The sequence below is a fragment of the Lepisosteus oculatus genome, chromosome 22 (genome assembly GCF_040954835.1).
Source record: "Lepisosteus oculatus isolate fLepOcu1 chromosome 22, fLepOcu1.hap2, whole genome shotgun sequence".
Classification (NCBI taxonomy): domain Eukaryota; kingdom Metazoa; phylum Chordata; class Actinopteri; order Semionotiformes; family Lepisosteidae; genus Lepisosteus; species Lepisosteus oculatus.
In genome coordinates, this window is record NC_090717.1 from 1,166,121 (window position 1) to 1,190,877 (window position 24,757).

General features: G+C 55.5%; 1 protein-coding gene across 2 annotated transcripts in view; it reads right to left on the bottom strand.

Moving 5' to 3' along the window:
* Positions 1–1,666: 1,666 nt before the first annotated feature.
* The window catches only part of zgc:63587 (septin-2), a 33,173-nt gene continuing 10,082 nt past the window's right edge, over positions 1,667–24,757 (bottom strand). For both annotated transcript variants that reach the window (XM_006640100.3, XM_015365892.2), the window contains exons 6-13: positions 21,402–21,536; positions 20,163–20,280; positions 8,941–9,042; positions 8,588–8,733; positions 7,723–7,806; positions 6,983–7,040; positions 4,988–5,124; positions 1,667–3,807 (exon numbers count right to left, since the gene is read on the bottom strand). In XM_006640100.3, coding sequence (XP_006640163.1) covers positions 5,056–5,124; positions 6,983–7,040; positions 7,723–7,806; positions 8,588–8,733; positions 8,941–9,042; positions 20,163–20,280; positions 21,402–21,536 — 712 coding nt within the window. In that variant the 3' untranslated portion in view covers positions 1,667–3,807; positions 4,988–5,055. The remainder of the gene's footprint in view (positions 3,808–4,987; positions 5,125–6,982; positions 7,041–7,722; positions 7,807–8,587; positions 8,734–8,940; positions 9,043–20,162; positions 20,281–21,401; positions 21,537–24,757) is intronic.

Genomic DNA, 24,757 nt, shown 5'->3' on the forward strand with positions numbered 1-24,757 from the left:
CCCGCTGCGTGTACTGACGGACTACGGGCAAGAGCACGGCGCCCCTGCGGAGCCCCTCTGCCTACAAGCAGGTCGGTACAGTGGAGGACGCCTCTGCCCAGCCCCCCTGCTTCGCTGAACCCGAAAAACCGAGGGGCTTAACTGGAACCACTGCATGCTTCCCACTCAGGAGGCGGAGATCTGGGGCTGCTGAGGGAAACACCGGGGTCAGAAGGCACCTCCGCCATCATCTCTAGCATCTGCAGAGGAAGAGCCAGCAGCTCTGTCACCCTGCAGCTCCCAGCTGGCAGCCCACTGAAGCCCAGCAGGGTGAGCCTGGTCAGTACCTGGAGGGGAGACTCCTGGGAAAGCTAAGGCTGTTGCTGGAAGAGGTGTTAGTGGGGCCAGCAGGGGGCGCTCACCCTGCGGTCTGTGTGGGTCCTAACACCCCAGTATAGTGGCGGGGACACTATACTGTAAACAGGCGCCGTCCTTCGGATGAGACATAAAACCGAGGTCCTGACTCTCTGTGGTCATTAAAAATCCCAGGTGTCTCTCGAAAAGAGTAGGGGTGTAACCACAGCATCCTGGCCAAATTTCCCATTGGCCCTTACCAATCATGGCCTCCTAATAATCCCCATCTCTGAACTGGCTTCATCACTCTGCTCTCCTCCCCACTGAGAGCTGGTGTGTGGGGAGCGGACTGGCGCATCATCCAGGTGGGGCTGCACACTGGTGGTGGTGGAGGGGATCCCCATTACCTGTAAAGCGCTTTGAGTGGGGTGTCCAGAAAAGTGCCATAGAAGTGCAGAGAATTATTCTGGAACAAAAGCCAGCAGGTGAAGGGGTTCCCCAGAACCAGTGTTGGGGACCCCTTGCAGCAGGTGATTACTCGGCCTGATTGGGGTTGGTCCAGAGCTCATCCCGGTGTCCTGGGCGTGGAGCGAACTCTGGAGTGACCACACAAACAGCCGCATCGCTGACCGGAGGGTGAGTGAGGACGTGTGGGCTGGAGGTTCTGCTTGAGAATTAAAACTATAAATGAGCATCAAGCAGCTTCAGGACTCCAGTGTTTGAGTAGAGGGGGACTCTGGTCCAGCCAGGGGGGCGGGCTTTAGAGCAGAGGCATGAACACATGGTCTGTGGCCTCTAGACCAGGGGGCTCAGGGCCCAGTGCATCTCCCTCGGTCACACAGCAGGCAGGCAGGTCCTCCTGGCTTCCAGCCACAGTGGCCCAGAGCTCATCCTGCTGACCACAGTGTCCAGCAGGCCATCACCGAGCCAGTCCCAGTGAACACAGGTCCCCCCTCCCACAGCTGGGGGACTGGAGCCTCTGGGGTCAGTCACCTCACTCAAGGGACAACAGCAGGGTCTGCAGCAGGGGTTCGAACCCACAACCTGCCGGCCACGAGTCCAGAGACTGACCCGCCAGGCTATACTGTCCCTCAGTAGCATTTCACTCCATTTGACTACATTTCAGGCCCTTTTGCTCCCTCTCCTGCGTAAACCGTGTTGCAGTCCACCAGTTCTTCGAAGTTGGGGTACAGCGACGTGCCAACAGGGCTCCCCAGCAGTCCGGCTGCCCAGCACGTCAGCTCTGGAGGGAACAGGCACCAGCACCGAGGTCGCAGGACAGGAGAATTACTCCCCATCAACCACAAGAGCCAAAGGAAAGACACCCACTGCGTTCTTCTCTTCAAATCTTTTATTGTTCAAGGTTCTTATTAAAACTGTAGTGTGGAAATCCGAAAAAAATAAAATACAGACACATGGGAAGTCTGACAGAACACAGACCCGGTCCGGCCCGGCCCCAGAAGCGCAGAGAGCCAGCGCCGGAGACCTGGGCTCGGCCCCAAGGGTAATGGTCCCGGGCCACAGTGGCGGCGGCCGCGGGCTGGCACAGAGCTCACGTCTGGAAAACAACGCCCGGGGAAAAAATAAAAAACTCACGCCAAGCTGTCACTTTCCTCCGGCCCCTCTTCAACAAGGAGAGGGGGTTTTCAGCGCCCTGCCTCCTCGATAAAACGGGAGTCTTTTAGAGCCAGTCCAGGACCGGTCCGGTCCGGTCCGACGCGTGTCCGGGCCAGGCTGCGGAGCTCCGACAGCGCGGGATCTGGAACAGCCTGGGACAGCCCACCCTCGGCTCACGGAGAAACTGCAGAGGATGAGTCGGGATTTTGCTGCGATAAGCCTTTCCTCCGTCTTGTCCTGCACCACCAGTTACCGCCTTCAGAAGCAACTAAACCTCCCCCCGCGCTGAGAGCGCCGCCCCCGAGCTCTGTGCCAGCCCGATACCGCGAACGCGGTACAACCGGCAACATCCGGCACCCTCACAGCAGACGGGGCTTAAAACAAAGGAAATATCAGGAAAACGTGGAGGTGTTTCTCGTGCAGCGTGGCCCTCGGTTGCCTTCTCTCTTCCCTGACAGCGAAGACAAAGCGAGCTCTCAAGAAACGCGTACCGATCCCAAACGAGAACGTGGTGGCGGGGGGGGAGGATCTGCGTGATGCTCCCATCAGCCAGGGCTGACCGTGCCATCTGCTTTCAGCACCCGCGGGAGAGGGGACTGGGGGTGCCAGCATGCGCCAGTCTGGCCCTGGCACAGGAACCCAGCGCAGGGGCAGCAGACTTCACACCATACCGAGATATCAAACAGCCTCCCGTTCCCACGCTGAGCCTATGAAGGAGCTCGGGATGCACCTGCTTGTCCAATCCTTCTCTGGAGTGAGCCCCCCCGTGTCCCAGAGTCCCCGTGTCCTGTCCCCGAGGGCCACAGCCCAGGTTTGCAGGCGCCCCGAAACATCAGCCGCACAGCTCCTCAGCGCGAGGGTTAAATTAGCTCAATGAAAGCTTAATTGGTGCGCCAATTAGGTCTTAATTAATTCTGACCCACTGGCTTAACTGTAAGGATACCTGCCAAGCCCGCTGTGGTGCTGCCCTTGAGGACTGGACTTTGGGAGCCCTGCTGTAGACCCATGATCCTTAAGGGATCTGGGGAAAATGACCCCCAGACCGACCAGGATCCTGCCCTCCAGGATCCCTGCAGCAGGGGGTCCCAGCCTGTCACTTTCAGACCCCTGGGGGTGTTTGAAGCACGGGCCCTCGGCCTGCAGCCTGGCTGAACGCGTCATTGTTCTGAGGGCTTTCGAGAGAATGTCTTGAAAACCCCCAAAAAATGCAGCGTTCCGAGCGACTGGGAAACGAGAGCAGCGGAGCTTCCCAAGAAAACGGTTTGCAATAAAAAAGGGGAACTGAGGGGGAGGCTCAGAGCAGACAGGAACGATGACTTGCAAGCTGCTTTCCGGTGGGGAAAACTAACAGTACTATCCGGGGAAGGCCCTGGTTCTCCACCCCTCCCAGCGCCCCACTGCTCAGCTGAGGACTTTTCCATCTGCGGGATTTATCCCAGAGGGTTCTGGGATTGCCCCCAGGTCCTGCTGTGGCAGATCTCACGGCAAGGTCCAGGGGGGGTGGGGGATCGGGGTGAGGGTCCGGGCGCTGGGACAGGCCGAAACACGGCACGCCCCGCCGGCGGCGACCGGCCACGGCGCTCAGCGCGGCCCAGGTCCCGCTGCAGCGGAATGAGACGCGCGAGGGGGCGCTGGGAGCAGACGAGCCGGAGCTGCTGGGACTGCAGGGGCCTCTCGGGGCCGGGAAGGAGACGGACGGGGGGGGGAGGGGGGGAGAGAGGCTGCGGGTGGCGTCGCGGAGGCAGGCCGGACTCGGGGGCCCCCCTGCCCCGGCGCCGGGGCGTCGGGGGGCAGGAGTCCTGTCAGCGGCGCGCAGGAGGGAGGAGCCGGGGGTGGACAGAGGTGGCCTTCGGTCTGCTGTTTAACAAAGGGGAAAAAAAACAACGGAAGAGGTTTCCGTCATCACGGAGCGCAGGAGGGGAGACCAGAGCCCGACGGCCCCCAGAGCTTCATCCCTCCCTGGGACAGAGGCGCGCGGCAGGGAGGGGGCTGAACTGGCGCAGGAGCAGAAACTCCCTGTGCTGCACCACGCCGGCGGTCTTTTCTCCAGCCCTGAAAGGCTGCTGCAGAAACCCCTGAGCAACAGCAGCACTCGCTCGCAACGGAAGGCAATGGAAGATTCAAAATGAGGCCGAACAAGCGTACCAAAGAAGGACAATCCAGTAACTGTTATCTTACTACATGTGGCGTCTGAACTGGTTTCCCCATTAACTACCTCCTTGAACAACAAGATCATAAAATGGTGGTGATGGAGGTGAGTCCTGTAAAGCGCTTTGAGTGGAGTGTCCAGAAAAGCGCTATATAAGTGTGAGCAATTATTATATTATAATAATAAATGTGTATGCTGCGCCATCTAGTGGCCATCTGGCATTTTGCAGCTGTGCCAACTCAAAGCGGGATGGTACTGCCCTTGGCACATTACAATGATGCCCCAATCACAGCAGTGCTCCCCACTGTCGCCAGCTGGCCTGGCTCTGCTGTGAGCGGGGCTGAGCTACCAGCTACAGCCACGCTTGGGGCTCATCCCCCTCGCTGCCGGCTGCTCGGGCTGAAGCCCACAGCACCCTTCGGGCGGAGCGGTGGCCCTGTGGCTCAGGATCTGCGTCTGTGGCTGGGAGGTTTGCCAGTTCGTATCCCGCGGCCGGCAGAGGATCTACTCCATTGGGCCCCTGAGCAAGGCCCTGAACCCCAACTGCTCCAGGGGTGCCGTATAAATGGCTGACTCTGCGCTCTGACCCCCAGCTTCTCTCCCTGTCTGTGTCTCATGGAGAGCAAGCTGGGGTCTGTGAAAAGACACATTCCTAATGCAAGATACTGTACATGGCCAATGAAGTGATCTTACAATCTTACAATCTCTTGCAGCGCAGTACATCCTTAAAGCTGCCAGACACAGGCAGAGAAAGGAGCTACTTCCTGCTCGATGACTTGAGAGGGTCTTGGTACTGAAAGTGGGAAAATGACCAGAGCTCGTGTCCACGAGGAGCTTCAGGGATCGACAGCAGCTTCCAAACAGCGGGCGACCCGACGGAGTTCTGACCTGCGTCGTTGTGCAGGGGGGGACAGCTCGCGCCCGCCCCCCCCCCCCCGCTGCCGACAACCCCCCCCTCACTCGTCCGCCGGCTTCCTCCTCATCTGCGCCTGCATCTGCGCGATCATCTCCTGCATCCGGCGCAGCTGTGGGCAGAGACAGGGGCGGGTCAGAGAGCAGGTTCCACAGGCCGGGCGATTCTGGGGCCAACGCGAATTATTAGGGGCCGTCGTTAACCACCAGTAACGTCCATTTTCAAACCACTTCTTCCAATTCAGGGCTGTGGGGGACTCCATCGCAGGGCACATACAGACACAAACACACACTCACTCACTCCAGGGCCAATATTCCCAATTAACAGAAGCCAATTAACCTACGAGCATGTCTTTGGAAATGTGGGAGGAAACTGGAGTGCCGGGAGGAAACCTACGTGAATAAGGGCAGAACATACAAACTCCACACAGACAGTACCCCAGGAATTGAACCCAGGATCCCAGTGCAGCGAGGCAGCAATGCTCACCTCTGCTCCACCCTAATTGCAAAACTGCTAAATATTAATTAATTATTTACATACTGCTCTACAGCGCAATGGCGTCTTGAGAGCCTAGGAGATGGAATTGATTTGATACAATCCTGTATCCTGCCTTCTAATTGGCTCTGTTCCTCCATTATCCAGAAGCCGCTTATATTATTCCTGAATAGGATCCTGGCAGCTGAACACAGAAGCACAGGGCGCCAGGGGAAGACCCAGCCCCAGATGCGACGCCAGTCCACCGCAGGGCACATGTACGGAGAATTCGGAAACACCCACGAGCCCAACCAGGGTGTCTCTGTGAGGTGGGAGGGACCAGAGCATCAGGAGAAACAGGCCTGGGCAGGATGTTTTAAAGCAATTATACTACATGTGAAGAAGCAAACCAACACATGCAAGGCCATCCTGTAGTGAACACAGGGATTGTGCGCCCTCTAGTGGAGCTGTGCAGAATACATCAGCAGAGCTACTGTGATCTTTTTACCAAACGGGCTTCTGTTTTAGTAGCTTCACTATTCTTCCTTTGAGACATTTTTATTGACTTAGAACCGAGTAACACGACTATTCTAGCTAGATCTGAGTTTATGTCTTTATCGGATTCTATGTTCTTTTTTTCCCCTGCCTCTTACAAACAAACCTAAAAGATGTTGCTAATTTTCGAAGAACGAACTCAGCCTGTCGCCACTCTCTGAAATTTAGAGACTTGGGAGTCTTTACACTCCACCAGGCTGGGACTGCAGAATATCAGGGAACAGGAGGCCCTCTGCTGCCTGTCAACATCACAAAGCCATTTATCCAAGCAGTTCCTCCCTAATCCTGCCCCTCAAAAATTCACAGGCGGCGCTACTGTGTCCCTTTCCTCCCTCCAGTCCGGGGCAGCGGAACAACCTTTGGGAACCCTGAACCCTGGTTCTAGTTCTCCCTATGACGGCATCTGTAACACTGGGGTTCCCAGCTCCGGCCCTGGGGATCCCCCACACCAGCCAATAACAGGGTGCACTTCAACGCTTTGTTTTCGGCATCCAAAACGCCTGGGTGGTTGGAACCTAAAATCAAGTGTCGAACAGGAAGGACGAAACTTGTTGGTTTAATTTAAGTGAGGGGCTCAGCGATTATCCTGGTGAGGGGCGTGTCAAGAACACGCAGACTCCACACGGACAGGCAGCGGAGAGCAGATTCGAACCCAGGGACCCCGGGAGCTGTGAGGCAGCAACGCCGACAACTACAGCTGCTGTGGTGCCCATAATCCGTTGTTAAAAGGAGCTAAATCCCACCGGAACATGGAGACCAGCACCAGCATTCGCCAGGGGTCTGCGGTTTGAACCTCTCACCGTGTGTCAGCCTGCATGCAGCTCGTTAGCCACACTCGCCCTGCCTCATATCTCAGTCCGGAGGGGTGCACTGGGCGTTCCTCACACAGCCTCTGCTGCTCAGCTGCTCCTCGCGCCCCCTTCGCCCCAACCCTCACTCACCTCAGCCTCCTTCTGCAACAGGATCTGGTCCTTATCCACAACCTCGTCTTCCACCGCCCTGCAGGGGGAGACAGAGAGACACGCGGCTTGGAGCCACAGCAGCACCACCCAGGGGCAGTGTCACAACACCCCCTCCGGTCGGCTCGGAGGCACCCCCGCACGGCTGGGTGGGCCCGAAATTACCCCCCACCCCCTCCTTGATCCCTGCAGCCCAGCAGTTCATGTGCAGTGATGGAACAGCTCTCATGCACATTGCTAACGTGCGACACAGCTGCCACAGGGTACTCTTCACTCTGTTAGTCACACACACACGAAAGGACGACAACATTCCTTTGCACGGCAAGGCGCAATGAATCAGCAAACATGGTTCACTGTGCTGAACTCCCCCACCCCACCAGCACCATTATATCACATCCATCCTGGCTCCCACTCCAGCGGCTCCGGGGCTGCTGGGAGCTCTGGTGACGTCACAGCTGGGCCTCCAGCGGCTCCGGGGCTGCTGGGAGCTCTGGTGACGTCACAGCTGGGCCTCCAGCGGCTCCGGGGCTGCTGGGAGCTCTGGTGACGTCACAGCTGGGCCTCCAGCGGCTCCGGGGCTGCTGGGAGCTCTGGTGACGTCACAGCCAGATTCTAGCAGCGCCGGCCTGCAGGCGCCAGGTGGAGCAGCTCCCTGGACGTTAATCAGAATGGGCCCGTCCGATTCATGTGGAAGCACTGGGCTTTGGGCGCCTGTCCCTCACCTGCCGGCCCTCTTCAGGCGCTCGGAGCGGAAGTTCTCGTAGTGCAGGTCCTGGGTCACCTCCTGGAGGTCCTGCATGTGGGTCCTGGAACAGAGCGACAGTGTGACTCACACAGACGGCCGGCGGCGACCCGAACAGCAGCAGCAGCAGTGTCAAAGGGCAGGGAAACCCAGCAGAGGAAGAGTGCAGAACACCGCCGCCACAGGGCGCCACTGCAGCAGGATGCTCTGTGAAGCCGGAGGAGAGGCACGTGACCCCCCCCAGCGCCCATCTGGAACCCAAGAGCAGGATCCTGACTCCCCGCTCCCACGACATGATCCAGACTCTGTCCCGGGACACTTGGGCCATTCAGCTTGACTGCTTGGGCTAGCATCTTTACCGGGCGAGCGACTCAAGAGCCTCAGCATTCTTAACCCCCCCGAGGTAATGGCCCGCAAAGCATTCGGACAATTCGACCAGCAGGGCCTCCTTGAGTCTGTGGATGCACACGTTTCTACCCATTCAGCAAAAGAGGCCATTTGTCTCCTCCGACACTAGGGGGCGATTTAAGATCAGTCTTGGGAGGACAGGACACAGACTGCGCTCCAGAGTCTCGGCAGACAGGCCCTGCAGCCCCTCAATAAAACAATTAGGCAGCTGGCAGTTACCTGACTGACACAGAGCGGAACCGATCCACACGGGCAAACGGGCTTCCATGTGCCCGGGGCAGAAATCTGCCCTCTTTCCTCCCTATTTACTCAGGTTGTTTATCCCGGGCCGTGCAGCCACCAGCGACCTGCAGGGATGTGGCTCTGAGCTTCCAGAAGATTCTAGAGCCCAAGTGACATCACTCAGCACCCCCCCCCCCATCGCCACGGTGACTCACACCAGCATGGTGCGCAGCTTGAGGAAGTCATTGTGCTCGGGGTTCTCCACCTCCACCACACCCCAGGGGTACAGCCGACCGCGGATCTTCTTCCCCTTGACCTCGATCAGCTGGTTGGAGCCGATCACAGCGAAGGGGATGCTGGCCTAAGAGGGGGAGGGGGAGAGAAAGACGAGGGCCGGGGAGGAAAAGGGAGGGGTGCGCGCAGGGAGAGAGACGCAGGAAGAGAAGGAGTACGAAAGAGACAGAGGGTAGGGGTGGAGGGGGGGGAAAAATAATTATAAGACGACGAAAAGAAAAAGTCAGTTTCCTGCTCTGAGGCTCTGCCGGCACGGTCTCTCTCGCTCCCTCACCTTCAACACCCTCGTCTGCTCCTTGAACTCCTCGTCCTCGTCCGAGTCGGCGTCCGGGAGCTGGTAGATGCGGATGCCGTGCTCCCCGATCTCATCCAGGATCTGGAAGGGCGGAGACCCGGAGACCCCAGGTGAAATCCCTCGGACGAGAGCGGAAAGCGTTCGGACAGAGACCCTGGGCCAGGCGGCCCCGACAGAGACCGGCCAAGCGCTCGGGCACTGCTCCGCCACACGCTGTAGGGCCGCAGTCGAGATCCCATGACCCACCCTCCCTTCTCAACTCTTCACATGCTGTCCTCGTTCCTGAAACCGGTGCTGCCACACCGGGCTCTGAGGCTAGACGGTTCTTTCCCCATTTATTAAAGGGAAACGTTTTCGAGATGCGCCAACTACTGAAACACAAACTGCAGCTGAAAGGCTGCGAGTCCCTACGAAGGCAAAGAGTAAGAAGTCTCACCTAGAGCTCAGAGCAGGTTTTAGGTTTCTGGTTATGAAGGGAACAGTTTGATCACTCACATGCATCATTCTGCTCCAAAGCAATCTACCAGCACACAAGACGCCGCAGGTCAGAGTTGAGACGAGAATAAGCAGATCAGTCTTGAGCCTTTTTTTTTTTCCTTAGAAATAATGATCAGGGAATACCGTTCCTGCTGACACTGCGTGAAGTTTAATTAAAACTGCCCCTGGAGGAGCAGGGGGGAGAGGTGGCAGAGGAATGGAGCAATGACTGTTGTTGCAATCCAGTCCATATCCAGTCAGTGCCGAAACCAGCGCAGCAGGCTGTCGGCTTGCTCACTGCCAGGAGAATGGCAACACTGTGCCACCAAGCAGGAAAAAGGAGAAAAGCAAGATCTGAACTTAGACCGAATGCACAGGTTAAATCTGGACTGCAAAAAATAATCATGCTTTCTGTACAGATATCAGGGGATCAGAACTGACCCCCCAGTGTTTATTTTTTTAGACATCAAAGCAATATTTTGTATAACTGTTAACAATGCATTACATAACAATGCTGAAGAAAAGCACAGAGCTCTTTTCCTGGTTTCTGGTTCCTCCCCTCCACCTCTCTGCATCTAAAGGAACAGACTTCAATGCAGCAGGAACCTGCAACTATTCAATCCTCCCCAAAAAACACATTGTTAGGCCTTTGGATTGTTTGCTTAACATGAATTCAAAGACCGTTTGACCGAGGTAAAGATCACCCCGGACCGCATTGTTGTGCCACTGAAAATAAACGGAACAGGGCCACCGAGGAGACGTGCTGCTGCTGGGAACGGCGCTGGGAATCAGGCCTCTGGCTCGGCAACGCGGGAAGCCCGCGATTCTGCTCTGGGAGATTTTGCGCAATTTTTTTTTTTCAATCAAAAAGTACTTACAAAAAAAACCAAACGGGACTCCTTGCATGACGAGACTTTTTTTTAACCTTTTCACAACATCCGTGACCAGTTGAGAAAGGAATTCCTTACAGCAGCAATATCACCCTGCAACTCACAGCTGGCAGCCCACTGAAGCTCAGCAGGTGTGAGCCTGGTCAGTACCTGGATGAGAGACCTCCTGGGAAAAACTGAGGTTGCTGCTGGAAGAGGTGTTAGTGGGGCCACTGTACTGTACTGTAAACAGGTGCCTTCCTTCGGATGAGACGTAAAACTGAGGTCCTGACTCTCTGTGGTCATTAAAAATTCCATGGCATCCTGGCCAAATTTCCCATTGGCTCTTACCAATCATGGCCTCCTAATAATCCCCATCTCTGAACTGGCTTCATTACTCTGCTCTCCTCCCACTGAGAGCTGATGTGTGGGGAGCGTTCTGGCGCACTATGGCTGCCGTCACAAATCCAGGTGGGGCTGCACACTGGTGGTGGTGGAGGGGATCCCCATTACCTGTAAAGTGCTTGAGTGGAGTGTCCAGAAAAGCGCTATATAAGTGTAAGCAATTACTATTATTATTATGGAAGTGTTCAGCTCTTCCAAAACTAGAGTCTGTTTGTCCAGCTTGAGTTCTTTTCTGAATGACCATGCTCTTTATAAAACTCCTTAAATTGGGGATGTCCAATCCCGACTCGGAGGCAATCCAGGGTTTTGTTATAACCCGTCTCTTGGTTACTGGTAACCAACCCAGTTAGTTACTGGCTCAACTGGATGAATCTGGCAGTTCCTCCCTGGGCTGCAGGTGCTGTTGTGGGAAAGAGACATGGAAAACCTGGACAAGCACTCGCCCTCCAGCATCGGGACCCAACAGCCTGGGCCGTTCGTCAATGACACATCTTCCCTTTCCCCGATGTCCTGAAAAGTAACAGGCTGGCCCTGGACCCCACCCAAAACCCTCTTCGGCAGCATCAGTGGCAACCCCCCTTCCAAAGAGCTCAACACTAAAAATGACCACTGAAGAGGACGGCTTTCAGAAACTCATTTGCTTTAAGGCAGTTACAATGGCATACAAAACCAGGCAGCCACTGAGTTCGGAAAATGCAGATTTAAGGTTTTGCCACCCAGATACTGTCTCCAGTCAGCCCCGCTTGGAGATTTCAGAAACAGAAAACACTTCCTGAGCAACGGCCTGTGACTGGTTCGGGACCTGCCTGCGCCGCGCGACTTCATTTTGTGACTTTCTGGGGATGGCCGCTGCCTAGGAGCAAACAAACGTGTACCGAACGGGAAGAGATTAGGAAGCTGGTGGCTCCACTCAGGCCTGAAACTGCACAGCAAACCGCCCCCGTATCCAACTTGGCACGCGTGGAACCAATGACACCCGGGTTCGAATGAAGCAGTTTGGGGGGGGGGGGGGAAAAGCAGTCAGCTTCCCGCTTCCTGCTCCCTGTTTGAACTGGCAGCGATTCCAGAGTCGCACTCATCGGTAATTACCGCTAAAAGAAGAAAATGAAAGGATGACGGGAAAGGAAAAGCAAGGAAAACAAAACTAAAAACAACAGCGTTTCTGGGGGGACCCCCCTTTAATTTCGAAAGGGAGATCGCCCCTCTTTCACCTGCTCTGGGACGTCCCGGAGGATCTGGCCCTGCCTGTGCCCGCGGACCGGACAGGCTCTCCCGCCGTGTGGACCGAGCCGGGCCACCAGTGACCGCGGTGGAGGGGCGCTGCACCTCCCGGTGCCCCCCTGGTGGCAGGCCAGGCGGGCAAGGAGGGGGCGGCTCAGTCCACGTCGATCCTGCCGCGGGCGCCCCGACACGGGTCTTCGAAAAACAGAAAGAGCGAGACCTCGGGGAGATCTCGAGATCTCGAGATCTCGAGAGGACGTACTTTAAAAACAAGAGACGCACTGGTGTTTTATTCATCGTGTCCACTGCTGACAGGCGGCTGCCCACTGCCCGGTTCCACTGCTTGGACTGACAAGCTGGTGTCCGTCTCGGACCAGCCAGGGGCCCCGGACCCCCAGACCTCAGGGGTCCCTCTGCCCTCCCATCCTGCTGCGGGGTTTGTGCCCGTTTGTTTGTCTGCCTCAGTCTTTTCCCCTGTTCTCATTTGGTCTTTCTGCTTGGCTCCTGCGCTTGTTTTGCTCGGTATTTATAGCTCAGAGGAGCTTGTTTATTTCGGCGTTGTTTGCCCGGGCCGAGCTCTTTCCTGGCCTGCACCTGCTCCCCCGCCCCCCCCTGAGTCTCAGCAGGAACAACATCTGCGCTCGGCCCCCCGAGAAAGAGCCGGCCGCTGGGGGCCCAGGCTCCCCGCAGGGCGGCTCGTCCACGTGACTGGTCTGTTGACCGAAATTCGGAAACTGTCCAACCGGTGGGCAGAGCGCCCCCAAGTCTGAAATCAGGGGGACAGGCGGTTCCGTTGGGCCTGGCAGGCTGGAAGGATCTGTCTGAAAACCCACCCCGGCAATCAATACCACAAATCAGACCTAATTAAGCTGAAACAATAAGCCTTCCTCCGTTCCAAGTAATTGCTGTACAAGAACACGCGGGCTGTCCTCAGCCGAACTCCCATTAAAAGGAATCCTGTTCTACGGAGCTGATTTATTCCTGGGAATGGGCTGCTACTCCGCAGGGAAGAGCTGTAGGAGCTCGTGTGCAAAGGATCCAATCCGCCGCACTCCGCCGTTCAACCCTAAATCCTAAATTGCTCCCGACGGCAGCTTGGACCATCGCACGCCTCTGCCCAGCCCTCGCGGCTCGGCTCTCCTGGGTGCCAACAGCTCTGCTGAAGGCCGAAGGCTCACTGAAGAGAAAACCCACACTGATCCACACTTTACTGCAGGGGTTGCTGCAAACCCAGGACGCGTCACCAAGGCTGAACAAGCACAAGCAGCGCACAGGGTTTCCCTCCGCACTGTGGTGACAACGTGATGGAGGTACTGTAACCTCGCAGTGTGCAGCCTGCCCGAGATGAGCACCCGAAATGCAGTGTTAAAGCGGGGCTGTCCTTGAAGTACAAAGCCGATACCGTGCTCCTCCGGCTACAGAATTGTGGGGAATGGCAGAGGGGAACGCTCCGCCACGGGGCCAGGCTTGAACCCACAGCAGCTGGATCCGCCGCCACCTGGGCTGGATGGGAGAGACGCTCATTCGTTACCTTCCTTCATTTCCTAAAAACGACTCCCTGCCTCCGGCGGCTGGCAGAGCTGTGGTGCCTCCAACCCAGCCCTGCCGGAGATAAGGGCAGCTCTGGGGAGCGATTTAATGAGTCAGAAGGAGCTGCCCAAACCAGAGGTTCAGCAGCCCTGCATGTCAGACCATCTCCACGGCAACAGCTCAATAAGGAACGGGGGGGGGGGGGGCGATTCCTATCACTATGCACCCCTCCCCCCGAATTTACAGTTGCGTTTAAACAGGCCCCTGGGCCACCCACCAGGATCACGGGGCCAGACTGGTACACTCACAGCAGGCGACACAATCATTTCTAGGGGAACTGCATGGGCAGACAGCAGTTTTCTCGGCTCTGTCCTTCCCCGGCCTGCCGCCCAGGACGCCGAGCAGAGCGCATTCTTGGTCTGTCTGACAGCCGGCTGATCCTCCCGCAGGAGGTGGTGGTGGCCAAACCCAGGGCTCGTGTCCGTCAAACCCTTGACCCCGGACTGCGATCCCCTTGGCGGGCCAGCCGCAGAGAGTCCACACCGGACACGCGACACGGCTCTCGGATTGCAGCCAATAAAACACACGCAGAAAGGACGTCTACTCTTCCCCATACGTGACTTTCACCAAAAAATGCAGGGAAAAACAGTACAAGTGCCTGACAACTCCTCCGCACTAGGAAGTTAAGTGCTGAACAGTTCCGAGGAAATGTTAAGATCCTAAGGAAACACAGAGAAGGGGAGTGGCCACTTTGTTTCCCAGAATCCCCTGGATCCGGCGCCGACCGGGGTACGCCGCCACAGCCACCTCTTACAACAGACACGCGACGCGTACATCCCAAAAGAAGAAAAAGATCCATCCATTACCAAAAAACACATGAATCAACTGCAATGAGGCACTTTTCAGTGAATGAGGCACTCCGAACGGTAGTTTCACCACACGCAAACTGGGTTTTGAGGCTTGCCACTCGTGCTCCTGGAGCAAGACGCCTAAACGCACCCGCTTTGCGCCGGGGGTGGAGCAGAGCCGCCCGGCGGCGAGTTTCTCCGGGAGCCAGCGGCGAGAGCGGCCACCCTGCCGCCGCCCTGCCCTGCCCTGGGCCCGGGGCTCGGCCGCGCGCTCGCCGCTCTCTCAGGACAATCCATCACGCCTGACAGAGCTCGCAGGAAGAAACAGGGCAGAAACAATGACGGGAAAGCCCGTGACAAGGAGCACGAGGATAAGTTATTACAGCTGCCGAGCCCGGCCACCTTCCTGTGGCAGCCCCAGCCGCAGACGCCAACAATTAGATCACCTTGCGGACGCATCGCCAGGCGAGCAGAGCCTGCTGGGACTCGGGCCGGACGCGTCCCAGGAGAGAGGGGGTACCGGCGGTAATTCTTGCCAATCTGATGACCCCTGGATCCTGCTGTCCTGACCCTGCTGCTCTCCTGTGTTTAGGGCAGGGATCCCCAACACCTGCTGGGTTTTGAAATCCTGAACGTCAACTGACATGCTACTCAATCACAACCTCAGCAAGTCTGTTTTTTTCTCTCTACTCTTGAGGTCTTAAGTTCTGAATATGACACAGAGAAGATTATAAATAAGAGGAAAGAGTTCTCTCCTCTGTTTTCTCAGAGAGGTTAACACATTGTCACTGGTAACACCAAAGCCACTTTTGACAGGTTTGTTTTTAAGAGTGAACATAGTTTTTTTGGGTGTGTTTCCCCCCCCCTTCTCCTTTGCAAACGTCGGTCAAGAGGCTGAGATAACTGCAGCGAGAGTCAGGAAGTGACGGGCAGCTTGCTGTTTAAGATAAAGAGAAGCTGCTGACGGGCTTTTCCCCAGATCTAAATCGGAAACCCAAATCTTAAGCCCAACCTTAAGGTCTGCAAACGGGCCTTTCAGGTTCCTAATGAGGAGTGCCGACCCCTGGCGCTGCAGGCCGCACCCTTTCTCTATACAGCCACTGACACGGTCCTTCCTGGAGAGGGCGCTCTCTTGGGTGAAATCAGGAGGACTGTCTGAGCATCGGTCAGCTGGAAATTCTCTGCAGGCCCCGGCTCAATGGGAAGGCCACCCCGTTTTTGTCCTGGGGGGGCAGTGCCAACAGGGCAGGACAGCTGGGGGGGACCCCGCCCTTCTTCCTCTCAAACAGCTGGGAAAGAAGCCTTTCAGGAACAAGGGAAACTGGCAACACAAACCACCAGGATCAACAGGCACAACAGCGGCCGAGCCTCGAAGCCTCGTCTCGGCTGCATGGCAGGAAACATGCATTGTTCAGCGCCAACCGATTCCCACTGGCAGAGAACAATGGCAAGACTCCACGCGCCACGCTGGGCCGTGAGACCTGCACCGTGCAATGGTGAGAAAGTCGAGGGACATCCCCCCCCCCAAAAAAAAATATTGCAAAGATGACTCATGGGTCCCAGCAAGGCTTTAAGGGCTTAAGTGAAAGCAGAGCAAGAACCTAAAAAAAAAGTGATGATGCTTTTCTCTCCGTGTTCATATCCTACAAGTCTTCCCTTGCCAATATAGCTGGAAGTGGAAGGGTCTCACAGCTAGTGTCTGTACTGTAGCTAATATAGTTCTACTCCCAGCTGAGCACAAATATAATCCACTCGTACGCGCCTTTCAAAAACAATCTGAAGTACTAACCGATATACATACAATCAGGCCTGACACATGGGCAAAGTAGGGCTAATCACCCAACACATTCAAAAAAGATATAGACAGAAGTCAAGATGCAGTGAACACCTTCATTACATGAAGAAGAGCAAAACAAACTATAAGTACACAATAGGAAAAAGATGATCATGAAGAGCAACTGCAGAGAGCAGAAAAAGGATACTGTTGGAAGCAAATTTAAAAAGGAGAACAGGAGAGTCTTGCTTACACAAAGAGTGGTGGGAGTCTGGCACAAGCAGCTCAGCCATGTTGTTGAAGCCGATACCCTGGTTTCTTCCAAGATGCAGCTGGATCAGACCCTGGAATCAGCTGACTACTCATTACCAAACAGGCTGGTTGAGCTGTCCAGCCTGGAATCACCACACGCAATCTTACTCCACGTCCACCTGTCCGCGCAGCGAGTCAGGGGACCCAGGACACCCCAAGTCTCCAGGTGCCCCGGTGGCTTGCCCTCGGCAGGCTGACCGACTGGCTGCGTGGGGGGAGAGGGGGTGGGGGTCAAACCAGCCTCGTCGGGGGGCCCCTTCACCGCCGGGGGCCTCCTGGCACCCCCCCGTCCTGCCACCCTGGCCCAGGGTCCCGCGTGCTGTCAGGCGTGCGAGACGCTTCTCAGACAGAGGAAGCCACAACAAAATAAACCAAAACACCAGGCAGCGGAAGATATAACTCCAAACCGCAGGCCGCAGTGGTCCGGGGCTCGGGGTGCGCAGGGAGGACAGGGGTATGCTCCCCGCGACGACTGACCGATTGGGAAACGCACGTGCACAGCGCAAACCTCGGGGCCTTTCATGGAGATCTCATCACACCGCAGGATGTCCAGGGGGATGCCATGGCAACAAGCCCCGCTGTTTATAAGAAAGACCTCCGCAGGCCCACAAGGTTTCGGGGGCGGCAGAGTCTCCCGGGCGAGACGGAGGAACGTTATCGGGGATCCCCCAGCGAGGTACAGACCTCCCCTGTGCTGGGGCTGCGTCAGCACTGCTTTCCAAGCACGAGCAATAAGAAATGCGCCTCACAGGAGCTGCTTTTCATTCCAGGTCTGGCCTCCCTGCCCTGGCTTCCCACCGGTTTCAGAATGTAAAATTCTCCCTCTCGCTTCTAAACCCTGAACAGCTCAGCTCTCCTTCTGACTTCAAAGGCCCAGGACAGCTGCTTATGGAAAAGGCATTAAATCTTGTTCAATATTTTTAAAAAAATGTTCAGCTCATTCTTATCCACAAGAAGCACTTCAGGTCCTTTCCTCGAAAGGTGTCAAATAAACCAAACAAGTTGACTGGCCGATACTTTGTATATTTCATAGGCGTTGCCAATTGCAAGAAAAAAAAAGCTTAACGTTGATTTGGAGATCTATGCCCACGGAATCGTGAGGCAAAACCTCAGACAAGCAAAACAGAATTCACAAATTTGCTACAGCTCTGCCTTGTGCAGGGCCTGACGCACAGTAACTACCTACACTGCTTTTCTAACCATAATCAAGATAATGCTAGATCCTGGTGAGGTTGGTTAATGAGCGGATTCACAAATATCTAAACCCAACACGCAGGAAATACAGTGATAACAATCGAAACTGATCAAATATGAGAAGAAGGGAGTGGAAGGGTTATTCATGCTGCTGTTTCAACTTGTTAATCCCCATCGTGCTCGGGATGCAAGGTGTCCCGTACAGGGGGGAGGGGGATTGGGGTGCCCTGTGAGAGGAAGCTTTGCTGCAGGGAGAAGTGTTATAGGAACAAAACGCCGGCAGGAAGTCAAGGGGTTCTCACTGTACCGCACTGACCCTGGTGAGGGACAGCGCAGAGGGCATTCCTGCCCCCAACAGTTGCCTTCAATGACAGAGTCATTGTTGCTGGTCAAAGGATTGGGGGGGGCAGGCATTGATGACCTGTCCTCCTCACTCACAGCAGTGGGCAGAGAAAGAGTACACTGCCCAGCAGGGAGCTGGGGGGCAAGAGAAGGGGGAGCACTCTGCTATTCATGCACTCATCAAATAGGATACAGTCCAGCTGACAGAATCAAGATAAGTTGCAAACACGAGGAGCTATTCAGCCAGTCTGGTGCTTAATGGATCCTAGGATCTCATCCAGCTGTGTCTAAAGAGAAGCCGTAATATCAGCTTCAGCAACATGGCTGAGCGCTTTGTTCCAGTCTGTTCTGATGTTGTTAATGAGCATTATACAATGTTATCATCCGTTAAGTTTAATTCGGACACTTATTTCCAGGTAATAACATTCCGTTTGCCTGTTAATCACTTCCTAGCACTGGAAAAGTATCTCAAATGACGCTGTCGCAAAAGCTTTTCTGCTTTACACCACCCATCAGCAAACAGCGCCCTGCAGTGTGAGACTGTAAGGACCGAATCTGAATCCAATCCAGAAGAATTCAAGTAATTAGTGCAGGGGCTCGCTGCTAAAACGGCCAGGGCTTCGCCCGAAAGAGCCAATTGAAAGAAAAACGGAATATAATATAGAAGGATTACGTGTGCTGTTGCATCCGGCGTTTTAATCAGAAGGAGCTGCACGCAGAGTGGGCACTGCTCAAATCAAGAGCCCTTTTAGACGGCCCATTAAAAACAAACAAAAAAGAAATCCACAACAGTGCCCTGTTAGGAACAATCGTCCAGAGCTCAAGGAAGGGATGTGATATCACAGGGGCAGGAAATCCTATTTATACAATGCAATCCTCTCCTGCCCCGTGGAGTTTATTTGGTTACCAAGGGGCTGAGGCCGCTGCTCCACGGAGGGGCACGCTGCCCGCGGTCCCAGAACCCGGCCGGTGCCGAGGGAGGAGAGGAAAAGGGCCAGCTGGCGCCGTGCCGGGCTGCCCGTGGTCCGGTCGGGACTGTGCAAACTTCCAACCGCCGCGCGCACTTGCCCGACCCGGTCCAAAGACCGTTTTGGAAAGACGTCGGGGAGGTCGAGCAGCAGCGAGCACCTGCAGGCCAGCGGCACCGCCGGCCCCCGGAGCAGGCAGCAGGAAACACCTGCCGCCGACAAACAGAGATGTGCTTTTCTTTCACGCGCTCTCGTTGGGTCGGCGCTATTGTGCCGACAGCTATCAAAACAAGCCGTGTGTTTTGCGAGACCGCTCCAGACACGCAGGGAAGTCCCACTTCGGCCTTCCCTCTGCAGCAGCCAGATCGCTGCAGTAAACAGCGCGGGATTATTTCCGTGCCGCTGTTCTGGTGTGCAGGTGAACGACGAGCCACATGGCTGTGACCTGGCTTTGTTCTCGTCCTCTACTGGAAAAAACATCTCTTCTCACCTGCTCAGCTCGGATGGAAAACACACCAGAGAAGACCCTTCCGGTCCTGGCAGTTGCAACGCCAGCATCTGTTGATTTTCTGTCAAGCTGAACGTCCAAAGGCTCAGTCAGAGCCCTAAACGAACCGACCGCCTGATTAATCGGACCTTTTTAACCGATGCCCCGCTCTTCAATAGCAGATGCCATCAAATGATTAATGAAGTCTTAGGGGGAAAAAAAAACTTGACCTCGTCAGTTTTATAAACGGTTTATAATTTTGGAGCCAATTCCAAAAAGTCGTGTTGGTTAAACGGGGAGGGGGAATTCTTTAAATAAGAGCTGAGCTGGTATAGCAGACCCAGGATAGAACATCCCCGATCCAGAGGCTCCAGAACACAGCCGAGGAGCAGGCCGGCTGAGGGTCAACGGGGAAACCCCATCCAGAACAGTCCCACGGAAATAAGACCCCGAATCCCAGATCTCTCCGCTGCAGAGCGGCGTCCCGCTGGCTCTGGGCTTCCCAGCATCCCCAAGGCCGCACACAGCACGTCAGGGGACTAAGCCTTCGCCGCTCGTCTGCAAATACTCTCCCTGACCGCATTGAGAACGGCGCCTCCGCTCGATTTCAATGGCCTTGGGTTCTTAACCTCCTCCTTTTCATTTCACATTCATACATGGTTTTACTGTAATTCTCGTGCACCGTACTTGCGTTTGTATGTGTAGTTGATAGGGAGCGCACTGAGAAGGCTCCGTGTATCAGAATGAGACGGACGGGCTGCCCGGCTCTCTCACCCTCCTCTTGAGCCTGTCGCGCTCCTTCAGCGTCAGGGTGTCGGCCTTGGCGATGACTGGGACGATGTTCACCTTGCTGTGGATGGCCTTCATGAACTCCACGTCCAGCGGCTTCAGGCTGAGGAGACAGAACGGGTCACCGCGGGGCACCGGACGGACGATGACCACGGGACCTCTGCGGACCGGGTCCCATAGTTCCCCGCCACAGCCCTTCTGCTAGGCTGTGATTAAATCACCTGCTCTATAAAGATGAAGATTATACAGAGTGTATCGGAAATCTGGACACGTTAAACATTTACTGCTGAAACTAGTTGCCTTTACCATACCATACCATATTTTATGAATGTCTTATGAATGTCTTCTTAATACTTGAGACGGAAGCAGTGATCTTAAACTGTGCATTCCGAATTTTTGCCCTAAGGGCTGCAGTGCTGTCTGGTTCGGACCATAGACCACAGACTCCGGTTGTTCCCACTGGAAAAAGTCTAGTGGTGCCGGAGTTGGACCTTGTGGAGGTCACGCCACTGGCTAGGGCGTCCCGTCCATCAGCCAGTTCAATAATAATTTTACAAATTGACTGTAGGTAATCAGACATAGACCTTGGCAAAAAGGGTAAGTTTTAGTTTAGATTTGAAGAGAGTTTAGAGACTTCAGCCTCTCGTAAAGTCTGACGTCATGCCACAAGACTGGAGCAGCGACGCAGAAAGCATGGCCATCAAAAGTCTGGGATTTAGCCCTGGATACAGTGAGTAGAGGACCGGCCTCAGCTGGCTGGAGCCTAAGGGTGTAAACATGGAGGGGTTCAGAGAAGTACGATGGGGACAGTTTGTTTAGAGCATTGAAAGTCAGAAACAAGAGCTGATATTGCATTTCAGGATCCCAGTTCAGGACAGAAGAGACATATTTCCTTTTGACTTCCGATACCCCTTGTACAGCAGGTAACAGACGATTTGAAAAGGTTTATGTAAGCTGAGGGTTTAAGTGGCTCTCCTGCAGCAGGACAGGAAACGCCCGATCCGATCATCTGATGGCGATGCCAGCTGCACACCCCTGCATTCATCACAACAGCATCTGTGCCGTTTCCCCAAAGACTGGGCCAAGTGTTACCATACCGGCCTGTGTCAAGACCGTGAGCGGGCGACACCATGGCACCTCCTTCACCACAGAGCTCCAGTAGCAGAAGGCCAACAGGCGCGCCCCCGCGACTGTCCCAGCGCCCCCCTGCCCCCGCCCTCTCACCCGTGTCCGAAGGGCGAGATGAAGTAGAAGCAGCAGTGCACCCGGTTGTCCACGATGTGCCTCCTGTTCAGGCCGCTCTCGTCGTGCAGGTAGCGCTCGAACTGGTTGTCGATGTACTGGATGATGGTCTTGAAGCTGCAGGAGAGGAGGCAGAAACGCAGGAGATGAAGGAAAAGAGGGTGCAGAGCGAGACGGGGTGCATGAAGACAGGGGACACCGGCGATACACGTGGGAGTCACCAAAACACCAAAACTCCTATTTAAAAGCCTCTGGAGACAATACAGCAAGGAAACAGGAAGCCCTTTACACAAAGGGCTGCGGGAGTATGGAACAGGCTGCCCAGCTATGCTGCCAGAGCCAATACCCTGCCTGTGTTCAAGAATGAGATCCTCAGATCAACTTAGCGACTGAAACAAACCAGTTAGACGGACCACATGGGCCCTCTTCTCTGTGGTCTCTTAAGACAACGCCCATTGTTAAAACACTTCGTGCATGTGGGTTTGAGATACAGCCATGAGAGAAGTTTCATTTTACACTCAAAACAAAAAATAACAACAGTGCCTGAATACAGTATGGTTTCTCTGTATTCACTGATACTTTTGTCATCCTCCAGCTCTCGTAAAGAGACCTTGAACAGTGCTGATCAATGGGACCCAACTGGTAAAATGTCTTGCTACAGGAGAGGACTGAGTGCGGTGACCCAGGTGTGTCACGGGTTCGAGTCTGGATCATCAGGACGTCCTCGGCTCAGGGGCTGCTGGGGCAGGGGAGGGTGGGGATTACCCAGCCAGGACACATCCCCGTCTCCCCGTGACACAGCGCCCCCTGCCGTCTCCCGAACACCTGCAGGGACAAATCGCCGGGGGACATGCCTCTCCCTCCAATCAGCGCTCAGCCCACCGCTTAAATCAAGACTGCAACCGCGCGACGGGGTCGCGGTTCTGGGTCACAGCCGGCGACGTGCGGCGGCAACAATCCCGCCGCACTCTAGCCGACAAATTACAGCCGACTCTGCGTGTAGCTCCGTTTAATTAAGCTCTGTCGACGGGCTGCGAGCCTCCAGCGCTCGATCAATGGAGGGCCGGCCTGTCTAGACTCGGCACATGCCAGGACTGAGCCCTCAGACCCTCAGCGGGGAAGACTTCATTAAAAACCGAGCGCGTCTGTGATCGCCGTGACACATCGCCCTCCCGCGACCCGCAGCCACAGCGGCTCGGCGGGGAGGGAGGGAGGGCCGGGGCCGGTACACACAGCACATTGCTGCTGCTGCTGCTCTCCCTGCCCGGCCTCTGGATCCCAGAGGGGGCCAACCTCAAAGCCTGGCTGACTGCTCGGAGACGGCTCCCCCCGAGTCTTCCAATTAAAAGGCCGTGTTTCGCAGAGAAGCGTTTCATTTAAAAGCACAGTGCAGACGTTTACCGCCTTCTCGAGCTCCAAAAAGGATGGACATGAAAACCGCGCAGCACGGATTCCAGGGGTCGGGTCCTCCCCAGGTACTACGTGGTTTTAATGATGCCCATACAGAGCGTGGAACTGCAGCGCATTTTCCATATTCTCCCTTTAAACTGGATTTGCACTTTGAAAAAAATACAACGCTTTCTGTAACTGCCTGACACCGACGTCATGCTCGTCAGGAAAGACTCGGCCCTGTGGCTCAGGTAGGTATGAACCCCGGCAGTACGGCACTATTAATGGGGTTTACAACGAAAGCTCAGGAGGGACGACAACGGCCCAGCTCAATCAGACTCGGCTGTCAGTATCTCACAGTCACTCCCGACACCCACTATCCACCTCTACCGTTATAAATCCTACATGTGAGCCCTTCGTCTCCTGCCTCCCTCCTCCACCTCCCCCTCTGCAGCTGCCCCTGGGTCACTCCTCACTCACAGGGGCCCCGGGGTGTCCTTGTCCTCTGGCCAGGAGCCCCGCCCTCAGCCAAGCGGGTTCAGCCATATTTTCACTAAACACTCCTGACTCCTTACAGCACCCTCCATTCGAGGGTGCTGTTACTCCGAGTAAATTATTGTCGGCTGTTCTTAAAAATGATTTGAAAACATATATTAATCATATAATATCCTTACACTTATATAGAGCACTCCATGCAAAGCACTTTACAGGTAAATGAGATCCCGTCCACCTCCACCAGTGTGCAGCCCCACCACACCAGCTCTCAGTGGGGAGGAGAGCAGAGGGATGAAGCCAGTTGAAGATGGGGATGATTAAGAGGCCTCATGGCCAGGGGGAAATTTGGCCAGGAGGCCGGGGTAACATCCCTACTGTTTTCAAGAAATGCCCTGGGAGTTTGAATGTCCACAGAGAGTCAGGACCTCAGTTTTACGTCCCATCTGAAGGCCGGCCTTTTTACAGTACAGTGTCCCTGTCTCTATACTGGGGAATTAGGACCCACACAGACCGCGGGGTGTGCGCCCCCTACTGGTCCTGCTAACCCCCTCCTTCATCAGCAACCTCAGCTTACATCTCAAATAGGTTTAATCTGTTCTTCAGTGGGACAGTGGGACAGCCCTTGACAGCTCCTATAATCGTTTTTATCAATCTAGCCAACGCCTCTCTGGAAGCCAGGAGGCAACCCAACAGGACGCAGTAGGAACATGCAAACTCCACACAGAGGGTGCCCTCTTTGGGAATGAAAACCAGGAGGAGGGAGGTAGCAGCTCCTGCCACAGAGCCACAATGGCACCCTTTCTGGTGCTGCACATCGGGGGTGCTGGTGGAAGGGGATCCCCATTACCTGTGAAGGCTCCTGTGAGTGGAGTGTCCAGAAAAGCTCTTCAGAAGGGTGAGGAATTATTGGACAACTGGACTCTTAAACACTGTCTTGACGTGCACACCCGACGGTGCAGAAACAGGCCCAGACATCTTGCACGTGAGCCCAAAACCGGGATGGGCACTTCCAAACCGCGGCCCACGGCGGACGCCCCAGACGGAGAGCAGCCCGCGAACCGAGAAGGATCCTGCCCCCCCACCCCCGTCTCGGACCCCCACCCCTCTCCGTGACCCCCCGCCCGCCAGTCTCCCAGTCTGGCTGGTCGCCGTCGTTACAGAGCTCCCTGCCAAGAGCACGATTCCCCTCCTGTTTACTCCTCTCTTTCTCAGCTTGCTGCCGGCACTCAGGAATCACCCAGATAAACAGCTTCACTCTGAAACGGCGAAGACCGAAGGCACGGTCAGCGAGAGAGATGGTTTGCTCTTTCTGGGGGAACAGGGAGAGAGAGGGAGGACAGCGGCAGGACAGCTGGATGAAAGCCCGACAGATAAACACAGGCAAACGAGGACAATAAACAGGAAGCCGTGATTTTAATACAATGCCCTGCCCGCAGGCCCCCGGCGGGGGGGGG